The 21829-nt window shown below is 44.8% G+C and overlaps 1 protein-coding gene across 1 annotated transcript; it reads left to right on the top strand.

Annotated features, from left to right (window-relative positions):
- The first annotated feature begins 5355 nt into the window (after positions 1-5355).
- SRD5A3 (steroid 5 alpha-reductase 3) lies at positions 5356-21365 on the top strand. The gene is made up of 5 exons (XM_065914311.1): positions 5356-5678; positions 13246-13388; positions 15127-15324; positions 19114-19248; positions 20133-21365. The coding sequence occupies exons 1-5, from the start codon at positions 5458-5460 to the stop codon at positions 20390-20392; spliced, it is 957 nt and encodes a 318-aa protein (XP_065770383.1). The 5' UTR covers positions 5356-5457; the 3' UTR covers positions 20393-21365.
- The last annotated feature ends 464 nt before the right edge of the window (positions 21366-21829 follow it).

Here is a 21829-nt window from a genome sequence, read left to right as displayed (position 1 = left end):
GGAAGCAGCAGGAGTACTTAGAAGGAATTTTACATCATTAAATGTATACATAGAAGAAAAGAAAGATCTAAAATCAATATCTAAATTTCTACCTTAGAGAACTAGAGAAAGAAGAGCAAATTAAGCACAAAATAAGCAAAAGAAAAGAAATAATAAGAATTACACCATTCACCCAAAACTATCACAACATTTTTAATCGGCTATACCCCAAAACAAAATGGTTTTGGTGTTTAAGAAAAAAAAGAATGCTAAACCAAAAAATGCTTTTTGGTACTAGAAAGTAAAAAAAAAAAAAGGAATAATAAGATTTAGAGCAGAAATAAATGAACTTGAAAATAGGAAAACAACAGCAAAAATTGACAAAATCAAAAGCTGGTTCTTTGAAAAAATTAGTAAGACTGATAAGCCTCTAGCCAAGCTAACTAAGAAGAGAGAGAACACAAATTACTAATATCCAAGAAGGGATATCACTACAGATCCTACACATCAAAGTAAAGATGTATATGGGACTTGTCTATACTTTCTGCACATTTCTCTATAAACCTAAAGTTGCTCCAAAATAAAATTAAGTCTATTAACCATGAAAAAAAGACTCTTAGACATATCCTATGGAAGGGTGGGGAGAAGCAGATTCTTCTTAACGGATGAGGAATATAGCACATGGTAACGAAAAGCACTTTTGCTTGAAAAATATATTGAATGAATACACATGATTTCCAAATCGGGTTCCATTCTGAGGTACTGGGGGCTAGGACTTCAACATATAAATTGTTGTGGGACACTATTCAACCCACAACATGAGGGGATGGAATGTCAGGCAGAAGGCAAAGCTGGGCCTTAGGGCAGGAAAGGCGCTGACCTAGAGCAGGAGGTGCAAACGTGCTCCCTAAATTAAGACGTGAATGCATGTGGCATCGCATACAGCAGCCAAGGGCAATGGAAAAACATAAAGGGAGTGTGGGGAGTGGGAGGAGGTTCTGTTTCTGGGCTCTCCGTTACTCTGCACTGGCTTTTTGTCTAGCCCTGCTTCCAACTACACTGACACAATTACTACACCTGTTAAACAAATCACTTCTTGGTCTTGATATTTCATGCAGTGACTCCTCCAATCATTTTATCTTCCAGAGTCCCTTGGCCATCTTTAGCCCTTCCTACTTCCATTTAACTTTTATTTTTTTTTTTTTTTTTTTTTTTTTTTAATATTATTTTATTAGTTGGAGGCCAATCACTTTACAACATTTCAGTGGGTTTTGTCATACATTGACATGAATCAGCCATATAGTTACATGTATTCCCCATCCCGATCCCCCCTCCCACCTCCCTCCCCACCCGACTCCTCAGGGTCCTCCCAGTGCACCAGGCCCGAGCACCTGACTCATGCATCCCACCTGGGCTGGTGGTCCGTTTCACCATAGATAATATACATGCTGTTCTTTCAAAACATCCCACCCTCACGTTCTCCCCCAGAGTTCAAAAGTCTGTTCTGTATTTCTGTGTCTCTTTTTCTGTTTTGCATATAGGGTTATCGCCACCATCTATCTAAATTCCGTATATATGTGTTAGTATACTGTAATGTTCTTTATCTTTCTGACTTACTTCACTCTGTATAATGGGCTCCAGTTTCATCCATCTCATTAGAACTGATTCAAATGAATTCTTTTTAACGGCTGAGTAATATTCCATGGTGTATATGTACCACAGCTTCCTTATCCATTCATCTGCTGATGGGCATCTAGGTTGCTTCCATGTCCTGGCTATTATAAACAGTGCTGCGATGAACATTGGGGTGCACGTGTCTCTTTCAGATCTGGATTCCTCAGTGTGTATGCCCAGAAGTGGTATTGCTGGGTCATATGGCAGTTCTATTTCCAGTTTTTTAAGAAATCTCCACACTGTTTTCCATAGTGGCTGTACTAGTTTGCATTCCCACCAACAGTGTAAGAGGGTTCCCTTTTCTCCACACCCTCTCCAGCATTTATTGCTTGTAGACTTTTGGATAGCAGCCATCCTGACTGGCGTGTAATGGTACCTCATTGTGGTTTTGATTTGCATTTCTCTGATGATGAGTGATGTTGAGCATCTTTTCATGTGTTTGTTAGCCATCTGTATGTCTTCTTTGGAGAAATGTCTGTTTAGTTCTTTGGCCCATTTTTTGATTGGGTCGTTTATTTTTCTGGAATTGAGCTTCAGGAGTTGCTTGTATATTTTTGAGATTAATCCTTTGTCTGTTTCCTCATTTGTTATTATTTTCTCCCAATCTGAGGGCTGTCTTTTCACCTTACTTATAGTTTCCTTTGTTGTGCAAAAGCTTTTAATTTTCATTAAGTCCCATTTGTTTATTTTTGCTTTTATTTCCAATATTCTGGGAGGTGGGTCATAGAAGATCTTGCTGTGATTTATGTCGGAGAGTGTTTTGCCTATGTTCTCCTCTAGGAGTTTTATAGTTTCTGGTCTTACATTTCCATTTAACTTTTAGAATCGGCTTCTTACATTCCACAAAAAGCTGGGGTTTGATTGGACCTACAGTTATTATTCCACACATCGGTTTGAGAAGAATTGTCATTTTAACTATATTGAGTCTTCCAATCTATGAGTTTAGTATGTCTCACCTTTAAATTATGTCTTATTTAGTATCATAACTTTATTTTCTTTTAAGACTTACACACCTTTTATTAGAATTACTCCTTGACACGTAATAGTTTATGCCATTGAAGTGTTATCTTTAAAACATTTATTTTCTGTTTGTTGCTCAGAAAGAAGTTCAATATTTAGAAACTGGTTTCTGTATCCAACCTTACCAAACCCTATTAGTTCTAATATCTGCTGACTCTATTGGAGTTTCCTATTATCTTCAAATAATGACAGCTTCTTTCTTACATTGCAATCTGTAGACTTTTTCTTTCTTTTTCTTATTTATTGAGCTGGCTAAGGCCTTCAGGAAAGTACTGACTCCAAAGGTGATTGAATTTTAGTTTCATATTTTGAAGGTAGAGCCAACAGGATCTGCTGACAGATCATATTTAGCAAGAGAGGAATCAAGTTTGAGTTCAAGAGTTTTGGCCTAATCAACTGGAAAAACGGCACTGTCATTTACCACAGGCCAAGCCAGGGGTCTGTTGATTATATAGTGCAGGTAATTAAATGAGGAAAGATAAAAACTGACATTTATTGGCAATGATGTCTCTAACAGGCTTTAGCCTGTTTTTCCACTTTCGAAATAACTCCGGTAAGGATTTAAGCATTTATAAATGCTCCCAGTCAGGTTTGACTTGCAGCTTCCTGTTCCTTACTGCCCTCTACAGGGGCTTGTGTGAATATGAGCTGTGCACTCTGATTAAAATCCAAACCAGAAAATAAGGGATAATTTTCCCCTCCAGCTTCAATTTTTCTTGTTTCCATGAGACACACACACACACACACACACACACACACACACACACACACACACACCACCCCCCCCACATCTTGTCTTTGTGATCCTTCCCCTGATCGGATAACTATGAGAGTCTTGCACTCAGGAAACTTGGTCCCTGAAGTGAACTTCCAGGTAGATCGTCTGGAAAGGTGTCCTAGGAAGGCTAGCAGTATTCCTACGGGGTTAACCTAAGAACGAGGGCTTCCCAGGTGGCTCAGTGGTAACGAATCCACCTGCTAGGGCCAGAGGAGTAGGAGACCTGGGTTCAACCCCTGGGTCAGGAAGATCATCTGGAGAAGGAAAAGGCAATCCACTCCAGTATTGGAAAATTCCATGGACAGAGGAGCTTGGCGGGCTCCATGGGATCGCAAAGAGTTTGACAAGACTGAGGCGACTTAGCACATGTGCATGCAACCCAAGAAGAGTGAAGAGACAATGAAAAGGTGACCCCTACAGATGAAACGCTGGGTCATACAAACAGACCCCACTGTCCCAGCTCGAGGGCCAATTTGATCATCCTTTATCGAATATTTCTCAAGTCACTGGTACAGGCTGCAGGGTCCTTGCACAAAGAAGCAAAACTCCAAGAAGCTGGCACATTTAACAATCCAAAGGACTGTTCAATACACAGTAACCTTCCCTGAAGCTCATTTGACACACATATGGGGTTTCACACTCAGGTGTGGGCTGCCACTCCACTCTTCTGCCACCCCATCTCAAGAAAGAAGCTCCAAAAAGGCAAGGACATTATCCTGTAAGCCTCTCTATCCTCAGTGTCCAAAATGATGCCTATCATGTAATAGTTGTTGCTTAGTTGCTAAGTCATGTCTGACACCTTGCCATCCGCATGGACTACAGCCCACCAGGATCTTCTGTCCATTGGACCTCCCAGGCAAGAATACTGGAGTGGGTTGCCATGCCCTTCTCCAGGGGATCTTCCCAACCCAGGGATCAAACCCAGGTTTCCTACATTGCAGGTGGATTCTTTACCAGCTGAACCAGAAGGGAAGCCCAAGAATACTGGAGTGGGTAGCCTATCCTTTCTTCAGCGGATCTTCCCAACCCAGGAATCAAACCAGGGTCTCCTGCATTGCAGGTGGATTCTTAACCAACAGAACTATCAGGGCTATTTTTTGGCACTGACACATTTAAGGCTTTAATAAAATATTTTCTAAAAGACTTAAAGTTTCATTTGTCCTAACCAAAAACAATGTTGTTTAAAACTGATGAGTCAATAAAAATAGCACTGTCACTACATGGAAATAAATATAAGAAATGACAGATGGAGTAAAAAACTGCCTCTAAGGTGTGGAACTCTAGAAGGAACGGGGCTGCAGTTTTTTGATTTTTACCACTTTCATTTTTGTATTTGCAATTGCCTTTACTTTCTACTTTACATGTTTAAATTATACACATTCCTAACATTCTACTACAACTATTCATTTTTGTGTGTAACCCGCCTTCTTCATCTATATTCATATTAATATAGTTGTTCACAATCATAGCTCTTCATTTTACATTTTAGAATTTTTTTCACTTAACCTACAGCTCCAGTTATCACAAAGCTATCCGTGTTTTTACAGTCTCCATAATTATTTTAATGGCTGCATGATATTCCAATGTGTTACTGTACCGTAATTTAGCTAAATACCTTAACATGTAACATTCTGGATTCTTTCCACTTCCAATGAAAATAATGCTGCAGTGAAGACTTGCAGTTATGTGGTCTTGTTCGTCCCGCTGCTTTGAATCATATTGCTGAATCATATTTCCGGGGTCCCACCCGAAGTACCCCTGATTCACATAGTACATCGACTGCTACCAGCGAGCGCCAACGTGACCCTAACCCGCGAACCCGCGTGGCGGGGCGGGGCCTCCGTCCCAGGGGGCGTGTCCAGAGCGGGGGCGTGTCCAGAGCGGGGCCGAGCGCGTCCCCGCCCCGCGCTGCGCCCCGACTCCCCGGCCGACTGAGCCCGGCGCGCCGCAAGCGAGTAGACGGTCTTCCGGGGGCCGGGGGAGCTGGATCGCTGGGCTTGCAGGCTATGGCTACGTGGGCGGGGACCGAGGTCTCGGCGCTGAACCCGCTGCGCGCCGTTTGGCTCACGCTGGCGGCCACCTTCCTACTGACCCTGCTGCTGCAGCTCGTGCCGGCCGGTCTGCTTCCGACCTGCGCGTTCTTCCAGGACCTGATCCGCTATGGGAAAACCAAGGAAGGGGCGCCGCCGCGCCCGGCCGCCTGCCGGGCCTTTGATGTTCCCAAGAGGTAACCGCGCCCGGGCGCGAGTCCTGGATGCCGAGTCACCGAGAGCCGGGGGCGCCCTGCTCGAGCTGCCGGCAGGGGGCAGCAGAGGCGGGCGCGGGGCCGGCGCGGACCGGATCCGGGAGGCCCAGGCCGATTCCCCGAGGCGGCGTCACCCCGTCCCGCCCCCCGGCCACCGCACGCGTCTGCCCCGCGGCCCGAGGGGCGGAGTGTCCGGAGACGCCGGGAGGCTGAGCCACGCGCACCGCTGTCGTAAACTTGTGGCCTCGACCTAGCCTTTCCTTCGGGGGAAATGGCTGCGTTTCCAAATTCAGGCCTGGTCACCAGGCGGTAAAGTCTCCTTTGTCCCCAATTTCTCTTTCCGCCGTCCTGCACTCTAGGGACTCATAACCTAACTTGAGGTCGCCGGGACTGACTAGAAATGAAGGCAGCTCCCTTCTCTCGTGCCCCGCATTTGTCTCCTTCACCGTCAGCAGTCAGGACGGAGGTGAGACGCTGGTCACTAACCGACGCCACCTCCGCCAGCCGCGCCAAGGCAGGTGCCCCGGGAGAAATCGCCCAGGATGGCGCGTTTAGGCAAGCGTGGTCCCTAAGCGCCAGATGGCTCAACAGATTTCATCACTGAGTTAAATGAGAGATTAAATCGTTATGCCCTCAGTATAATTGTTGAAGAAATTGTAAGGCTTATTATAGTCCGGGGAGTTTTTTTCATGTTTTCACTTTAAATTTAGAACATAACTGAGAAGAGTCGGCCAAACACTTCTTGATGGTAGATTTATATCAGTGGCGTTTTCTTGGAGATACAGACTGAGTTGGCGTTCAGAAAGGAGCATGGAGAAATGTGATAGGGTTTCTGATGTACTAAAATACCCCGATTATCGCTTAAACCTCAAATAGGCTGTTCCCCAGGTCTGCAGATGGGAAAGGGTGTAAGTAAACTTGGCTTCCCACTTCTGATTGTTGGAGAAATACTCACCAGATGTAACGCTGAGAAGCGAGCGCTGGGTCATTTTGAAGAATGAGGGGAATGAGGCCCTGGGAAGAAGAGCATATGCCTGCTAAGTCACTTCAGCCGTGTACGACTTTTTGCGACCTCTTGGACTGTAGCCCGCCTGGCTCCTCTGTCCGTAGGGATTCTGCAGGCAAGAACACGGAAGTGGGTTGCCATTGCCTTCTCCAGGGGGATCTTCCCGACCCAGGGATCAAACCCATGTCTCTGTCTCCAGCCCTGACAGGCGAGTTCTTTACCACTAGCGCCATCTAGGAAGAAGTAGATGCTTCAAACACTGATTAAACCTGTTTCTTAGAGGCTGTTTTTAACCTAAAATGACCTGTCAACCCTATTTTTAATGAGGATTTGAATATAGTAAGTACTTTTCTACTTCCCAGCAGGGACATTCCTAGATTGTCATTTTTTTTAATGTTACAAAGTGAAGAAAGCAATTACTTGTTTTGAGAGTGAATTCTAACAATTTACTTTCTGAATTTTAAAAAAGATACTAGTGTCATTGATTAAAGGGCACATTTCAAATCGTCCCCTGCACTTACTTATTTATTTAGCTCCTATACCCCACCTCTTACTACTCCAGTCTGTGGTCAGATGGCAGCCAAGAAACAGATTTTGTACCTTTTCCTTATTCATTATTGCAAAATGGGTAGTCTTTGGGCTGCTTGTAATTTCTACTATATTATGAAATAATTTACACCTTTTTCTTCTTACAGAATTCTTAAATGGACCCTCCTATGGTGTTTTGTTTGACTTTTTTTCCCCTAAATTGAAGCTAAAATTTCTTCTCATACTAGAGCAGGTATAGTTATTCCATGCCAATAATGAAAGTCAAAAATCTCTAGATGCTATATTGAAGTACTTTTCCTTTTTCAAAATTCAATAGTACTCTTAAAAATGAAAATAAGCCTATAACTTTTATACTTACAAACAGGCAGCTGTGAATCATGTTTCTGTACCTTAAGAGCTCAAGTTAATTTGGGAGGAATTATTTTTTCATAAATGGTAAAGAATTAAACCTTAATTGAGTTCATGGAATGTTTGATTCCATAATCCCTCTCTGGTAGATTGTTGGTTTTTTTTTTTTTTAATTAAGGTGATACTGCTTTTCTTGTCTTCTTTTGAGTTCCTGGAGTTTTGGTTTCCCAGAAAGTCTGAATAAATACTTGACCTCAAACATGAGTCACAATGCTCTTGACTTTCATAGTGCACATGGAAGTACTTCTATTTCTAATATTTCAAAATATAGAAACATTTTAATTAAATTCAGCTCTAGAGACAAAGAGAATCATCCAGTCTTTCCCTACTGGGGTTCAGAGATCCTAACCAGCAATCCAGGGGATCTATAGATAGAACTCAGCACAAATTGGATTGCAAAAAATTACATCTTTATTTCATTAATCTCTAGCTGTAATTCACCATTCTTAGTGATGAATGAAATCAATAAACCACAGGAGAATTAGCAATATCTGTAGTAGAATTGGCAATACCTGCAATTTAATACTATATTAAAAATATTGAAGAGACTAAGAACATTTTCATCACTATATAAAAATACTGTATTAGCATCTACTATGTCACATTATTTAATACATTAATTAAGCACATATATAACAAATGTTTCTTAGTGGTTGTGTTACCTATATTTCAGTATAATTGGGTTTCCTTTGTATCCCCATGTACTTTAGGCTTGGGAAGGGGCATGTTGCCTTCACTAGACTGCCAGAAGAGTCCGTGGAAGAAAAATGTCAAGAATCCCTACTCTGAACTGTAAACTCCATATGTTTACCTTTGTCTTGTTTGTTGCTATACCCTGGGCTCAATGCCTGACAAATTATAAAGTCCTCAGTCAGTGTTTTGAATGAATCAAAGAAAAAAGATTTTAGGTTTGATTTATTGACTAACTTGACTAGTTTCTCTGAGAGTAACTGTGGATGAAGTACCTTCTCTTTCATTCATTTATTTATTTAACCAATGTTTACAGAGTATGTACTATTGCCAGGAGCTGTTCTAGGTTCCTTGGAGCCTTGGTTTCTGTAAAGCAGTAAATATGTAAACAAATATTTTAAAACAAGATAATTTCATATGGTACTAGGTGCTTCAGAGGAAATCCAGCTGATTATTTGATCATGAGCAAGATGTGGGTGGCAGTGACAGCCCTGGAAAGGATGATCAGAAAGGGCTAGGGCAGGAGATGAGTTCATTTCAGGAGGCCAGAACAGACCTTGGGCTTTTTGGACCATGGCGGAGATTAGATGTTATTCTGAGTGTATGGAAAGCAGCTTTAGGATGGGGAAATGGGGCGTGGCATTATGTGATTTATGTTTGAAAGAATGACTCGCCATTGTGTGGGAAAGACTGGATGAGAGGCTGTTAACAGTGGGCCAGGTAAGCAGTGGTAGTATGGATTAGAGCGTTAGTGTAATAGAACCTGTTTGTCATACAGGTGGTGATGACATTAAAGCACGTAGCATAGGGTCGGGCACCGAGGCAGAACTCGGTGACCATTAGTTTCCTTCCTCCGTGTGTGTGTGCGCACACGTCCAGCTGGTCACGTCCAGCTCTGTGACCTCCTGGACTGTATAGCCTGCCAGGCTCCTCTGTCCATGGGATTTCCCAGGCAAGAACACTGAAGTAGGTTGCCATTTCCTGCTCCAGAGGATCTTCCCAAACAAGGGATTGAACCCACGTCTCTTGCTTGGCAGGCGGATTCTTTACCACTGAGCCACCGGGAAGCCTAGTTTCCTTCCTTGGTTAACCCTGTAACTCCCCTATCTGGTCCTGGGATCAGTTCTGGCAATCAGTAAATATGTATTAAATCAGATCATATCTCCTGGCTCAGAACTATCCAGTGGCTTCCAACTCACAGAAGAGTCCAATCTTATGCAATCTTATACAGTCTTGTTCTCACCCCCTCACTGAGGCCCTATAATTTGCCCCTCCTGTGGCTCCAATCCAGTTTTCTGGGTCTGTCTCTGCTTGTTCTTTCTCCCACCTCAGGGCCTTTGCGCTGCCTGTTTCCTCTACCTGCAAAGCTGTTCCCCCAAATAGCCAGATGGTATATGCTGTCACTTCTGTATAATTCTGCTCAGCTGCTACCTTGTCAGCGAGACCTGCCCTGTCCACCCTGTTTACAAATACAATGCTGCCATCCCCAGCATTCCTCTTCCCAGCTTTAGTTTTCTCATTAGCAGTTATCACCTACTGACATGCTGTAAGTTTTACTTCTGTGTGTTACTGTGAGTATAAGCTCCATGAGGGCAGGAATGGTTGTCCTTTGTGTTCACTGCTGAGCTAGAGCGGTCCCTAGCTTATGGTAGACATCAGACTGTTGGTGAAGTCAGAGCAATGCTTGCTTGGTGCGCAGTCCTGTGTTAGCATGAGGATCACCGAATCCTTGCTCCCAGGGGCTCACTTCATTTAAGCATAGTGTGAATGGAAGAAAAACAGGGAGAGAACAGAAGGAAGTGGAGTTTTCCAATTCGTTTCTGAGGCTAGAGCTGGGTCTTTTCAAAAAGAAATATGGGACTTCCCTTGTGATCCAGTGGCTAAGACTTCATGCTCCCAGTGCAGGGGACCCAGGTTCAATCCCTGCTCAGGGACCTAGATCCTGCATGTGCAACTAAGAGTTCGAGCGCCACAGCGAAGACCCGGCACAACCAAATAAAGAAAGAAAGAGAGATACAACCTCAAATAAAGAGTAGAACACATTTCATGTAGCAGGAACCAGGCAAACAAAATGAGAGAGAATGTGCAAAATGTGGAAATGAGAAAAACAAGTCAGCCTGTGAATCAAAATCCTATGGCATAAGCAGGGCAGAGCAGCTTCCATCAGACATAGTGAGCGAATTGAATGACTTATGATTTGGTATAAGTTGGTATGTGTGATGGTAGAGGTGGAAAAGCAGGTTCAAGCAAGTCTCGATCACATGACCAGGAGCACAGCCCTGTGACTTTTAACTTCAGGGTCATCAGGGCTGAGTCTGGAGCCAAACACTGCCACTTACTGGGAGGCGCCGGACAAGTAACTGGACCTTCTGAGCTTCAGTTTTTTCATCTGCCGCATGAAGATAACCACATAAAATTGCCAGGATGGTTGGGAGGATGAAATGAATACTCTTAACCGGTCTTCCCACAACTAGATGATCCTCTTACCTAAGTACCAGAGGGATTTTTTAAGCAATGACCGAAATGAGTGAGCTATATGCATGCTCTCTCTCGCTCTCTCTCTCTCTCTCTCTCTCTCTCTCTCTCTCTCTCTCTCTCTCTCTCTCTCTCTCTCTCTCACACACACACACACACACACACACACACACACATTCTCTCACATACTCCCCCCCCCCCTTTTTTTGGATTGTGATGAAATATACATGACATAACCTTTTCCACTCTAACCCTGAGTGTGCAGTTGGGCATCTTTTAAGTCCATTCACATTATTGTGCAGTCATCACCACTGCCTATCTCCAGAACTTTTCCGTTAGCCAGAGAGATTTTGAAAACATAAATGATTCCTTCAAGTCACTGTTCAAACGCTTCCCCGTCACGCTCAAAAGCCTGCCCTCACAGGACCCCATCGCGTCTGCCCCTCCTGTTTCATGCTCTAGCACAGTCCATGTGTTGTTTAGTCGCTAAGTCATGTCTGACTCTCTTGCGACCCCTTGGACTGTAGCCCACCAAGCTCCTCTGTCCCTGGGATTTTCTAGGCAAGAATACTGGAGTGGGTTGCCATATCCTTCTCCAGGGGACCTTCCTGACCCAGAGATCAAACCCGTATCTCCAGCATTGGCGGGAGGGTTCTTTACCACCGAGCCCGCAGGGAAGCCCACTCTCTGTATAGGTGTCCTTTATTGTTCCTCAGCACCTTCGTGGTTGCTGTTTGCTCTGTCTAGAAAACTCTTTCCTTAGAAATTCACTAGGGTCACTCATTCTAGCCACGCATTACTTCTAGAAGGGCCAGCCTTGTCCACCCATCCAGAACGACCCCTCCTCTGCACCGCCTCTGTCCCGTCACCCAGCATCAGGCAGGATGTCTGCAGATTCACTTGCTGACTCTCTGCTGAAAGGTAAATTTCGGCAAGCCAGGCACCTGGTCACTTTGCTCCCTGCTGCATCCCCAGCTCCAAGAACATCACCTAGCACTTTCGAAGTGCTCAGTAACTTTTTTTGTTTTTAATGAAATAGGTAAAGTGGCTCTGAAGTTGCCCTCAGAAGCTTGTCCCCTCCTCTTTCCATGGGAGCCTGCAGAGCAAGGCGCTGCTGCCATTCTGAGCTATTGGCTCGGACCAGACTTGGACTCAGGTCTAGAAGTGTATCTTAAGTAAGACTCTGGTAGGCAACCAGAGGCCAGGGTTTTGGGATGGGGCAGAGAGGGCAGAATCGACACTCATGCTTGAACTCAGCTCTTGAGCATGAAGACCCGAATCAGGATTAACAGGACATCTCAGGACAGGTCTAGTGACAGAATTTGTAACAATGGTGGGAGAATTAAGTGGGTTGCTATGGAATAATCAGCTTAGACCAGCATTTGTTAGACTGAGTTGTGAGCATGGTCTAGGGGACTGTGAGTTCTGGGACATAAAAGCATATTCTGGATCACCTAGAAGGGGAGCCTCTCAAGTCCGTGTGGTCTTCTTGACTCCAGGCTGTCTTACTGCATCACAGATTAATGAGACGAGAAGGAAGGCTTAATATAGCTGTGATGCCTTGAAGACTAGGGAAGGCCAGGTGACGCCCAGGCACCTTGCAGAGTCAGAACGATTTTAAGTTGATTCGAATAGAGAAAACTAGTAGACGAATAGGTAAAGAGACCCCAAGAAAACCCGTGGTAGGCCCTCATACCATAGCAGGTGGTGTCATTGCAGCAAACCAACATCGTCTTTCCCGTAAAATTAACTCTGTTAACTGCAATTTTTGTTGCTTTTGTGGTTTTATTTCATTTGTTACTCTGTTGATGGCAACACACACACTGTACTTGTATGAGACTGTACCCATCAGGAGTTGATGGCTTGTTTTATGAGTTCTTATTTGTCATGTTATCATAGAAGCAATTTAGGTCGACACAATTTAGGAAGACACTAAATCAGAAGACCTATTTAAGGTTTCTTGCAGCCCTGTGAGCCTGTGATTGTGCAAATATTGTGTAACTGTTGTATGGCTATTGCAGCAATATTACTTGAGATTTAGAAAGCTTCCACAGGTTTGGCTTGTGGTAGCACAGTCTAGGCTCTCCCTGCCAGGCCCTGGGGCCCTCTGTTTTTGAGTTTGAGCCCAGTTTTGTTACCTGAAGATAAGACAGATAGTTAACTTTAATCTAAATTTGACAAGGTCATTCGTGTTCTTACTAATCTCAGGAAACCTCTTTTTCCTATGAGTTTACCAGTCCCACCATCTGAAAGGAAATTTCAAAAATCTGAACATCTGTAGGATTCAGGTTCTATTAAAAAAGCCAAACTATGCTTGCAGCATAAGGGAAAAGAGGATGAGGAAACAAAAAACAGTCTTCTAGCGTAACGGCTTCCAGTGGGTCTACTTTGATCGTTATCTAACCTGTTTTCCCTTTGCAGGTATTTTTCGCATTTCTACATCATCTCAGTGCTGTGGAACGGGTTCCTTCTCTGGAGCCTTACTCACTCTCTGGTCACCGGAGCGCCTTTTCCAAACTGGCTTCATGGTCTGCTCAGAATTCTTGGGACTGCGCAGTTCCGAGGTAACAGCTCCCCTGGCTAATTCCAGCCCTTGCATTCTGTTCCTGACTTTCCTGCCTGCGGCGAGCGGTTCTGGGTACTTCATAGCTTCTCTCGGGCTCCTCCTCAGCGGGTGAAGGGTGGGGGCAGAAAGGCTTCTGTGTGGACCACAGCCAGATGGCCAAGGAGGAGGCCCCAGGTCCTTCACTGAGATCATGGCAGAGCTGAAAGTCGACTCTTCATCCCTGACTTCCCAGCAAGGGCTGTGCTGGACAGCACTGGCCGTTCTCCCTCTGATATTTTTAGTACTGTTGATAAATTTATACAGAAGTCTTTACAGTCAAGGGGAAAAACTTTTAAAATTCCTCAGGTTTGCCTTGAAACATTTATCATATATGTAGTTCCAACCAAAATCGTGCCTCCAGACTCCAGAAATTTGATAGAAAATTACTTTTTGATCATGGATTTCAAATGTTATGCTGTGGGGCTTTGGTTATATAATAAAATTGACTGGAAATAGTTGTTGACCAGATAATTACAAAATAGCCTTTAAATTTGCCTCACTGTGCCTTGAATAAAGAATACACGGAACTACTTAAAACAGCAAGTAATTGAAGGTGAAAACCATAACTTGGCTTAGTTAATGTCAGGCAGCGGGAGAGGGGAAGAATTAGAAACAAATTGTTCTGGTAGTATCTCTGTCCTTTGTTCCAGCAGCCAAACCACTGGCTCTCTAGGAACAATCCTTTTTCTGTATCAACAGAGGAACTTTTTGCAAAAGATGACAGTCAGACGGGAAAAGCTATGCAGAGCCTCCTTGGGAGGGGAAGATACCAGAGTGAATCCCACTTTACCACTTAATACTTTATGCCTTCATTTGTGTACTGGAGGGTTCATGAGGCTCTGGTACTTGGAGGGTGATTGTGAGGAGTTTTATTTGGTTGTTTTAACCTGTTCCTAAAGAGTTAGAACTAGATTTCTACTATGTTTAAAAGAGAAAAGCAGGCCAAGCCAATATGACAGACGTCTCCATAGAATGAACCCTTCGGAGAGCCGGGGAGGGGCAGTGCCTGGAAGGGAACCCGAGCAGCTGCTGGTTGTCCTGTTTCTGGATCTGGTCATATGGGTTTAGTTTGTAAAAATCCATTAGGCTGTGTTCTTACTGTATATTTATGTTGTGTGATAACATTTTTTGAAAAATCTGGATTTTATGTCATTTTAAAAACCAGCATTTTTTCTGACTTCTTTTGGGGCAGAGGGGCAAAAGGCAGATAGAAAGATAGATCTCAAGGCTCACAGTCCCCCAAAAGTATCATTTCTTTTTTTTTCCTTAGTATGGAAAGAAATGCACAATTCCTCCTTCTCCATTTTCATGCCCCTTTCTGCTTCTGTACATTCCTGTGTCACCAGGGGACCTGGCTCAGAAGTCATCCAGGAACTCTTCCCGACCATCTTCAAATGGGGATGCATGTCAGGGACCCAGAAACTGTGGAGTTGGGTTCTAAGAGCACAGACCCTTCCCATCCACGTAACCCAGACGGCTTTCACATCCCAAAGTAGAGACAGGAGACCTGAGTTTGTCTCCACTCTGTCACTAGCCAAATTCCTTGACTCCACTTGGCTCACTTCCTCATTGCCACTCAGAGAGGTGGTGGTAGCCTGGGTGATGTCTGGCACCCTTCGTAGCTCTGACCGCAGCGAGGACAGGCGTAGCTGCGTCGCTCCTGGAGCGGTGCTGAGCGCGCCCCGTCTGCCTCGCAGGCGGCGAGCTCGCGCTGTCTGCGCTGCTGGTGCTGGCGTTTCTGTGGCTGCACAGCCTGCGAAGGCTCTTCGAGTGCCTCTTCGTCAGCGTCTTCTCCAATGCCGTGATCCACGTCGTGCAGTACTGGTTTGGCCTTGTCTACTATATCCTTGTCGGCCTCACGGTGCTGAGCCAAGTGCCCATGGACGGCAGGAACGGTGAGTGGTCCCTGGGGTCTGTCCGCCGAGTCACTGTGTGAGGGCCTCTCCCCACCAAGCATGACGGAAGCTGGAAAGTCAGGGACCGGCCCAGTCCCCTTGGCATGTGAGGAGGCTGGGCTCTAACTGTAGCTTTAAAAGCTCAACATACCTGGAGGCTGTGATAAAGAGTGAAGTAAGTCAGGAAGAGAAAAATAAGCATCATATATTAATGCATATATGTGGAATCTAGAAAAATGGTATAGATCTTATTTGCAAAGCAAGCAGAGCCATGGATGTAGAGAACGCATGTGTGGACACCAAGGGGGATGGAGTGGGGTGAATTGGGAGACTGGGGTTGACGCTGTTGATACTATGGGTAAAGTAGATGGCCAGTGAGAGCCTCCCGTGTGTAGCTCGGGTGCCCCTCAGTGCTCCGCGGTGACCTAACTGGGAAGGAAATCCAAAAAAGGAGGGTCTGTGTGTGTCCGTGGCTGCTTCCCCGTGCCGTATGGTAGACACTAACCGCGTTGTAACGCAGCTCTACCCCAATAACAATTGTAAACATTAAACAAGTCCGCACGCCCAAGGGCACCCCGCAGACACACGGCACATTAACCGTAACCGCGGAAACCTGAGCGACACCACCGTAAGCAGCAGCGCGAGAGTGGAGTGCAGAGTCCTCAGGGGGCTTGCTTCAGGGATGAGAAAGGGGCCACGGGGTTTCCCTCGGTGGGACTGAAGTCAGTGAGCTTCTGTGGGCTAGTCTGGAAAGAGGCGGTGTGGTCAGGAGTGGAACAGGAAGCAGGGGCACTCACTGGCGCAGAACTCAGCCAGCCCAGCTCTCACCGGAGCCTTGTCATCCTGGGGCGGAGGGGTGAGGGCGGGGAAGGCGGAGTTGTCGTGCAGGGTGAAATCGTGGAACGCCAGAGGAGGAGCGGGTGGCCCCAGCTCCTGGTGACACGCTGGGGTTTGAGAGGAGGCAGGGAGCCACTCTATTGCCATTCAGTTCTTGCGGTGGTTCCCCTCCCAAAAAAGCTTTTCTCAGGTGAGGCAGCCTGAGAGGGGAGGGCGAGAGAGCACTGTGGTAAATCTCAGTTGTGTCTCAACACTTCCGGAGCGCTCACTTGCTAGGAAGAGGGAAGCAAAATCACCACCTTTGTGTATGAGGAGGGAATGAAATGTGATTCTGGGGGCTGGCGTGGTGGAGGGGAGGGAGAATTGGATATCTAACATACGTGACCATCTTTTTTTTTTTTTTAATACAAAAGCAGTGCATGTTTGTCGTAAAGAATTCAAGTCATTTTGGGTGTTTGAAGTGAGTTTTTAGTGCTGAGGTTAACTTCATCTTGCACCCTTAGCATCCATCAGCCCACACATGCGAGGGTAGATCGTTCACCACTGTTTCTCTTAAGCCCAAGTCTGTCTGTTTCCTAAAGCTGCCCTATCCCTCCTCGTAAATTGAGCCCATGGTCTGGATATTTCCAGTACTCCGTGAGTGAGCTTTCTCCACAGGTTTGATTTCAGTGCTGCACGCCCTTTGATCAGCCTCTCTCTGTTGCTGTAGGACCACCCAAGGCCTCCATGGCTCGAGGAATGATTTTAAAGTACGACTTACTGACGATCTTTCTCAATTCCTGAATTATTTATTGGCTCCAGCCACACTCAGCTGGCATCTCTACATCTGATTTCTCTGAACTTCAGTCAGTTTTTCCTCCCTCAGCTTTTGGCTGTGGCATTCTTTTCAGCCCACGTCACTATTTGAGCTGTCATTCCTGAAGAACAGTCCTAGGATTTCACCCAAAGGAACTTTCCAGAGCACTTTGGTAACCTACTAGCTTGTAGTCTGTCAGCATGACGTGTCTCTCCTGGGGTTTCCTCTGCTGGCCTGGACCGCAGCTCTTGCTCTTCCTCCTATATAAACAGTCAAGGAAAGGCAGCTGAGACACCCACAAAATAGCTTGCAGATAATCCTTTCTGAAGCTTTCTGAAACTTGAGTTTCACCTACCTGTCCTTCAAGAGGTCATCTGCAGTCATTTGGGGCAGGCTGGGGAAGACTGGTTTCAGGAATTCATTGGAAGAGAACACAGTGGGGCATTTGCCAGCTTCGTGGTCTGATAGACAGGAGCTTGGGAGTCAGATGGGCCTGAGTCTTGAGTTCTGGCTTGTTTAATTTATCAGAGCTCCAGAACCTTTATCTGGAATTGGGGACATACATTGATTTCAGAGGGTTGTTAACGAAAGTGGGAAAAAAGTGTATCTATAAACTACTCAGATCTTCACATCTCCTTGTCTTCAGAGCCTAGAGGGTCTCACCCTAGTCACTCTCCATTATATTGTTCTGTGGGTTTTTTCCTTCAGAGCCCCATCTCTCCCTTATATTATCTTAATTATTGATTTTTTTTTAACTTGTTTCATCTCCTGCTACTAGAATGTGAGTTCATGAGGCCTGGGATCTGACCTGACTCATCCACTCCTTTATCCCTCGTGAGAGATGCCACACTCAGTAGACACTCCATAAGGAACGAATAAATAAATAATTATGGGGTCGCACAGGGTCTGACATGACTGAAGCAGCTTAGCAGCAGCAGCACACAGATTAGGCCTCTGCCTGCCTCGTCTTTCCTGTATTATAATTCCAACTTACTCTGAAAAATCTTTTTTCCTTCGTAGATAATTTCTCTGCCTTTAGAGTAGATGACTTCGCAGTGACATGAACTCCCCAACTTCTAACCCTATTGTGACTTGCTCTTAAAGCCCTCTGATTTAAAACTGGTTTTCATATTTTGTTTGTTTTTAACTTACAAAAATATAGCCAGTTAGTTAAATGGCTAAACCTAGTAAACATTAAGAGACTATCGTTTTTTAAAGAAATTAACTCAATTAGACTTCGATGGACTGTCATTAGTTATTAGCCATCACCAGCTGAGTCCTGCTTCCAGGTACCCATGTGAAATAGCTTGATCCTTGGTTCCCGTACCTGAGTCAGTTTTGGGGGGCTCCCTCTCGGCTCTAGAGCCCAGGCCCCTCCCCACTGTCAGTAGGCAGCTTTGTTTTCTTCGGTCAAGTCCCTGGCTCACCTCACTGCTTCCTGCGGAACATAGGGAAGCCTTACTTTGCTTTTCTGATGCCAGTCCTTAGAAAACTTTCATTCTTCCTGTCTTCTCAGTAGCTGGAGAAGAAAAAGGAAGATGGAGCTTTGAGTGTTTCTACTCCTGAAACAAAATCTCTTGGCTGGGTTCTCTCTAATCAGAACGGGATATTGTTTTGGTCTTTATCTTGCAGTTTACATTTCCCTTTTTGAGAAGCTCCACCCCTCACCTTAACTTCCAGTGATTTTCTTCATTGGTTGGAGCCAGCCAAGTCAGTATTCAAAGTTTCCCTAGAAATGGCTCAGGTGAGATCCTTCAGAAGGTGTTTTTCTGACAGCAGACTGCGAGAAAGAAGACATCAAACCAGGCTTAGCAATAAAAATGCAGAGTGGTCTCACCACACAAGAGTACATCACAAGAGTGGGAGCCGGCCCAAAGAGCTGATCCCCGTGCCTGAAGGAGGAACAGGAGAATGTGCCGGGCTGGAGTTCTCCGCCAGGGCGCCCTGAAGCTGCCCCTAGCCGAGGCGCACACCTCCTTCACCCACAGGGACAGTGTTCCCCCTTCTGTGCTTGGGGATGATGTCAGGGTGGTTTTCTAGTCATGAGGAACCGAATAAGTGGAGAATTGCGTTCTGCAGACTGTATGATTTTTTTAATGTGCTGAGCCTCTGAAGTTTTGCAGAGTTGGTTAGTAAGGTAACTCTTATTTCTGTAGTCTATGTGATAGGGAAGAATCTCCTGATGCAGGCTCGGTGGTTCCACATCCTCGGAATGATGATGTTCATCTGGTCATCTGCCCATCAGTATAAATGTCATGTCATTCTCAGCAATCTCAGGAAAAACAAAGCAGGTAAGATATCCTTTAGAACCACTCACGTGGGGTTTTAGCCCTCAGGAGTTAAATGTACTTATTCTTTCTCTCTTTTCTTTCCTGCCCTAGTTAGTTGACTCATCAATCTATGAAATACTCATTTTGACAAGACTCTCTGGGCCTTGATCTTCCCATCTGTAAAACGAGAGCATTTTACTGACAGCCCTCCCTGGCCCCATCTAGCCCTGACATTCTGACTCTATTCTGTGCCCACGTTTGGGGCCTACGCGGCACGTGTGTGTCTGACCAGCACGTCAGCACTATTACCGTGCCACGTTAGTATCGTTCCAGCCAAAGCAAAAAAAACTTGACTTTTTTAGTTAGCTTGTATTGCCTTATCACAAACACAGTTTTTATTAGGCTTTCTGAAATAATAAAAATGGAACAATGCTATTCAACGTTTATCAGGTACTTGTTTTGTGCCAGCCCTGTTCTGAGTTGCTTTATGCATAATGTCACAGTACTCGCTTGAGGCAAATACAGTCTTACCCTGATTTTACAAGTGAGGAAACAGAGGCACAAAGAGATGAAGCAACTTACCTAAAATTACACAGCTTGTAAGTGGCAGAGCTAGGACTTTAACTCATGCAGTCTGACTCTGGAGTCTGAGCTCTTCATCACTAGCTTGGAGGATTGCTGGAGAAACAGGCTTGCTTTTGTGCCAATTTACAGTTAACATAACTTCAGCCTGTGACTTTCTGACGTGCGGTAGGTTGATGGGGAGGTGGTGGCAGCACAGTGGTTTGTACCAGTCTGTGACATCCTTTTCCGATTGAGTTTTTATAAATGATTGTGGGAGCAAAGTGGTAAAACTTTCTTCTAGCAACTTCAGACGTTCAGGGTATCTTCTTTTCCCATTTCAGGAGTGGTCATTCACTGTAACCACCGAATCCCTTTTGGAGACTGGTTTGAATATGTCTCTTCCCCTAACTACTTGGCGGAGCTGATGATCTACATTTCCATGGCTGTCACCTTTGGCTTCTACAACTTAACCTGGTGGCTCGTGGTCACGTATGTCTTCTTCAGCCAGGCCCTGTCTGCTTTCCTCAGCCACAAATTCTACAAAAGCAAATTCATCTCCTACCCGAAGCATAGGAAAGCTTTCCTGCCATTTCTGTTTTAAGTTAACCTCCAGTTATAAAGAATGCAAACCAAGTGACGGGTTCAATTCCTAAGGCCAAGGAAGTCTAGAGACCAAAGTACAGTTTGTGTGGAATGGCTTGAAACTCTGTTCCATTTCTGTTAACAGAAGTCTTCACTGCGTGAGCAAAGACATACCCCTCTGGAAAATGAGTCTTCAGAGAAAAAATCCTTTCTCCCGGCAGACATGGAAATGCTGTGTGTGCTTTCTGAGATGCTCTATAAAACCAACCAGCTGCTAAAAAATAAAGAGCAAATGACACTTCAAGCTGCTTCAAAAACAAAACCAGCCAAGAATATATGAACAGCATCTAGCAAATACATACATATACTAAGGAAGAGATAAGCTCACGTGTGGCTTTGTTTTTGCTCCGGACAAACTAACTAGATGGTAGGACAAGCAATACAGTAGGTGCTCAGAAACTGCTTATTGCATTTCAGTCAAACCAGAATAGCCCTTGAAAATAACAGCAATGTATAACTTCACACTGATGGATTCAGGGGAAAGTGAGTTTACTGAAGTTATTTTATACTTATTACACAAAGATTACCAGTAATGTAACCACCAGTAGTCCTCTCCCCCTCAAATCACAGCTTAACAGAAAGTTTGAAACCTCTTTTATTTAATACTTTTCTGACATCCCTTTCTAGGGAGTACCTTAAAAGTGAAAGTATCAAAAATAAAGTATTTTTGTATTTATGCATAAAAAGCCCTCATGAATGGCACTGACACTCCAGATCTGCCAGCGTTGTAGCCTCATTTGTATGTAGTTATTTAGATTGGATTAATAACTGCCTGAGTTTATTTTAACTTAATTGAATGAATTCAAAGATATTTAAAGTTCATACTGACAATAGCTTAAAGAAAATACCCATCATTTAATCAGGTAGATATAAAAGCATAGTGTGAAAGTAGAAAATAATACCATAGTCTGAACAATGCATTAAAAACTGCACATATGTGCAACATAAGATTTACTGGCTTGTTGGCCAAGGTATTAACTATTTCTTTTATACAGATGTTTTATCAGATATACCGTGCTATGGGGAGAAGGCAATGGCACCCCACTCCAGTACTCTTGCCTGGAAAATCCCACGGACGGAGGAGTCTGGTGGGCAGCGGTCCATGGCGTCGTTAAGAGTCGGACCTGACTGAGCGACTTCACTTTCACTTTTCACTTTCATGCATTGGAGAAGGAAATGGCAACCCACTCCAGTGTTCTTGCCTAGAGAATCCCAGGGACGGGGGAGCCTGGTGGGCTGCCGTCTATGGAGTCGCACAGAGTCAGACACGACTGAAGTGACTTAGCAGCAGCAGCAGCAGACCATGCTGTGAGGGAAAGCATCTCATTGTTAACCGGACACAGATGGAATGCACCGTCTAAGAATGTCCCCCCCACCTGCATCTCTGCAGTGATAA

The sequence above is a fragment of the Muntiacus reevesi genome, chromosome 22, assembly GCF_963930625.1.
Source record: "Muntiacus reevesi chromosome 22, mMunRee1.1, whole genome shotgun sequence".
NCBI classification, from domain to species: Eukaryota; Metazoa; Chordata; class Mammalia; order Artiodactyla; family Cervidae; genus Muntiacus; species Muntiacus reevesi.
The sequence above is the reverse complement of the archived record's forward strand: the minus strand, read 5'-3'. Positions and strand labels throughout refer to the sequence as shown.

What these genes read in the sequence shown, in the direction of transcription:
- SRD5A3 (XM_065914311.1), top strand. Translation starts at nt 5,458, where the DNA reads ATGGCTACGTGGGCGGGGACCGAGGTCTCGGCGCTGAACCCGCTGCGC. An exon ending in TGGGACTGCGCAGTTCCGAG is followed by an intron (nt 13,389 to 15,126) that starts GTAACAGCTCCC and finishes TCTGCCTCGCAG; the next exon opens with GCGGCGAGCTCGCGCTGTCT. An exon ending in TCTCAGGAAAAACAAAGCAG is followed by an intron (nt 19,249 to 20,132) that starts GTAAGATATCCT and finishes TTCCCATTTCAG; the next exon opens with GAGTGGTCATTCACTGTAAC.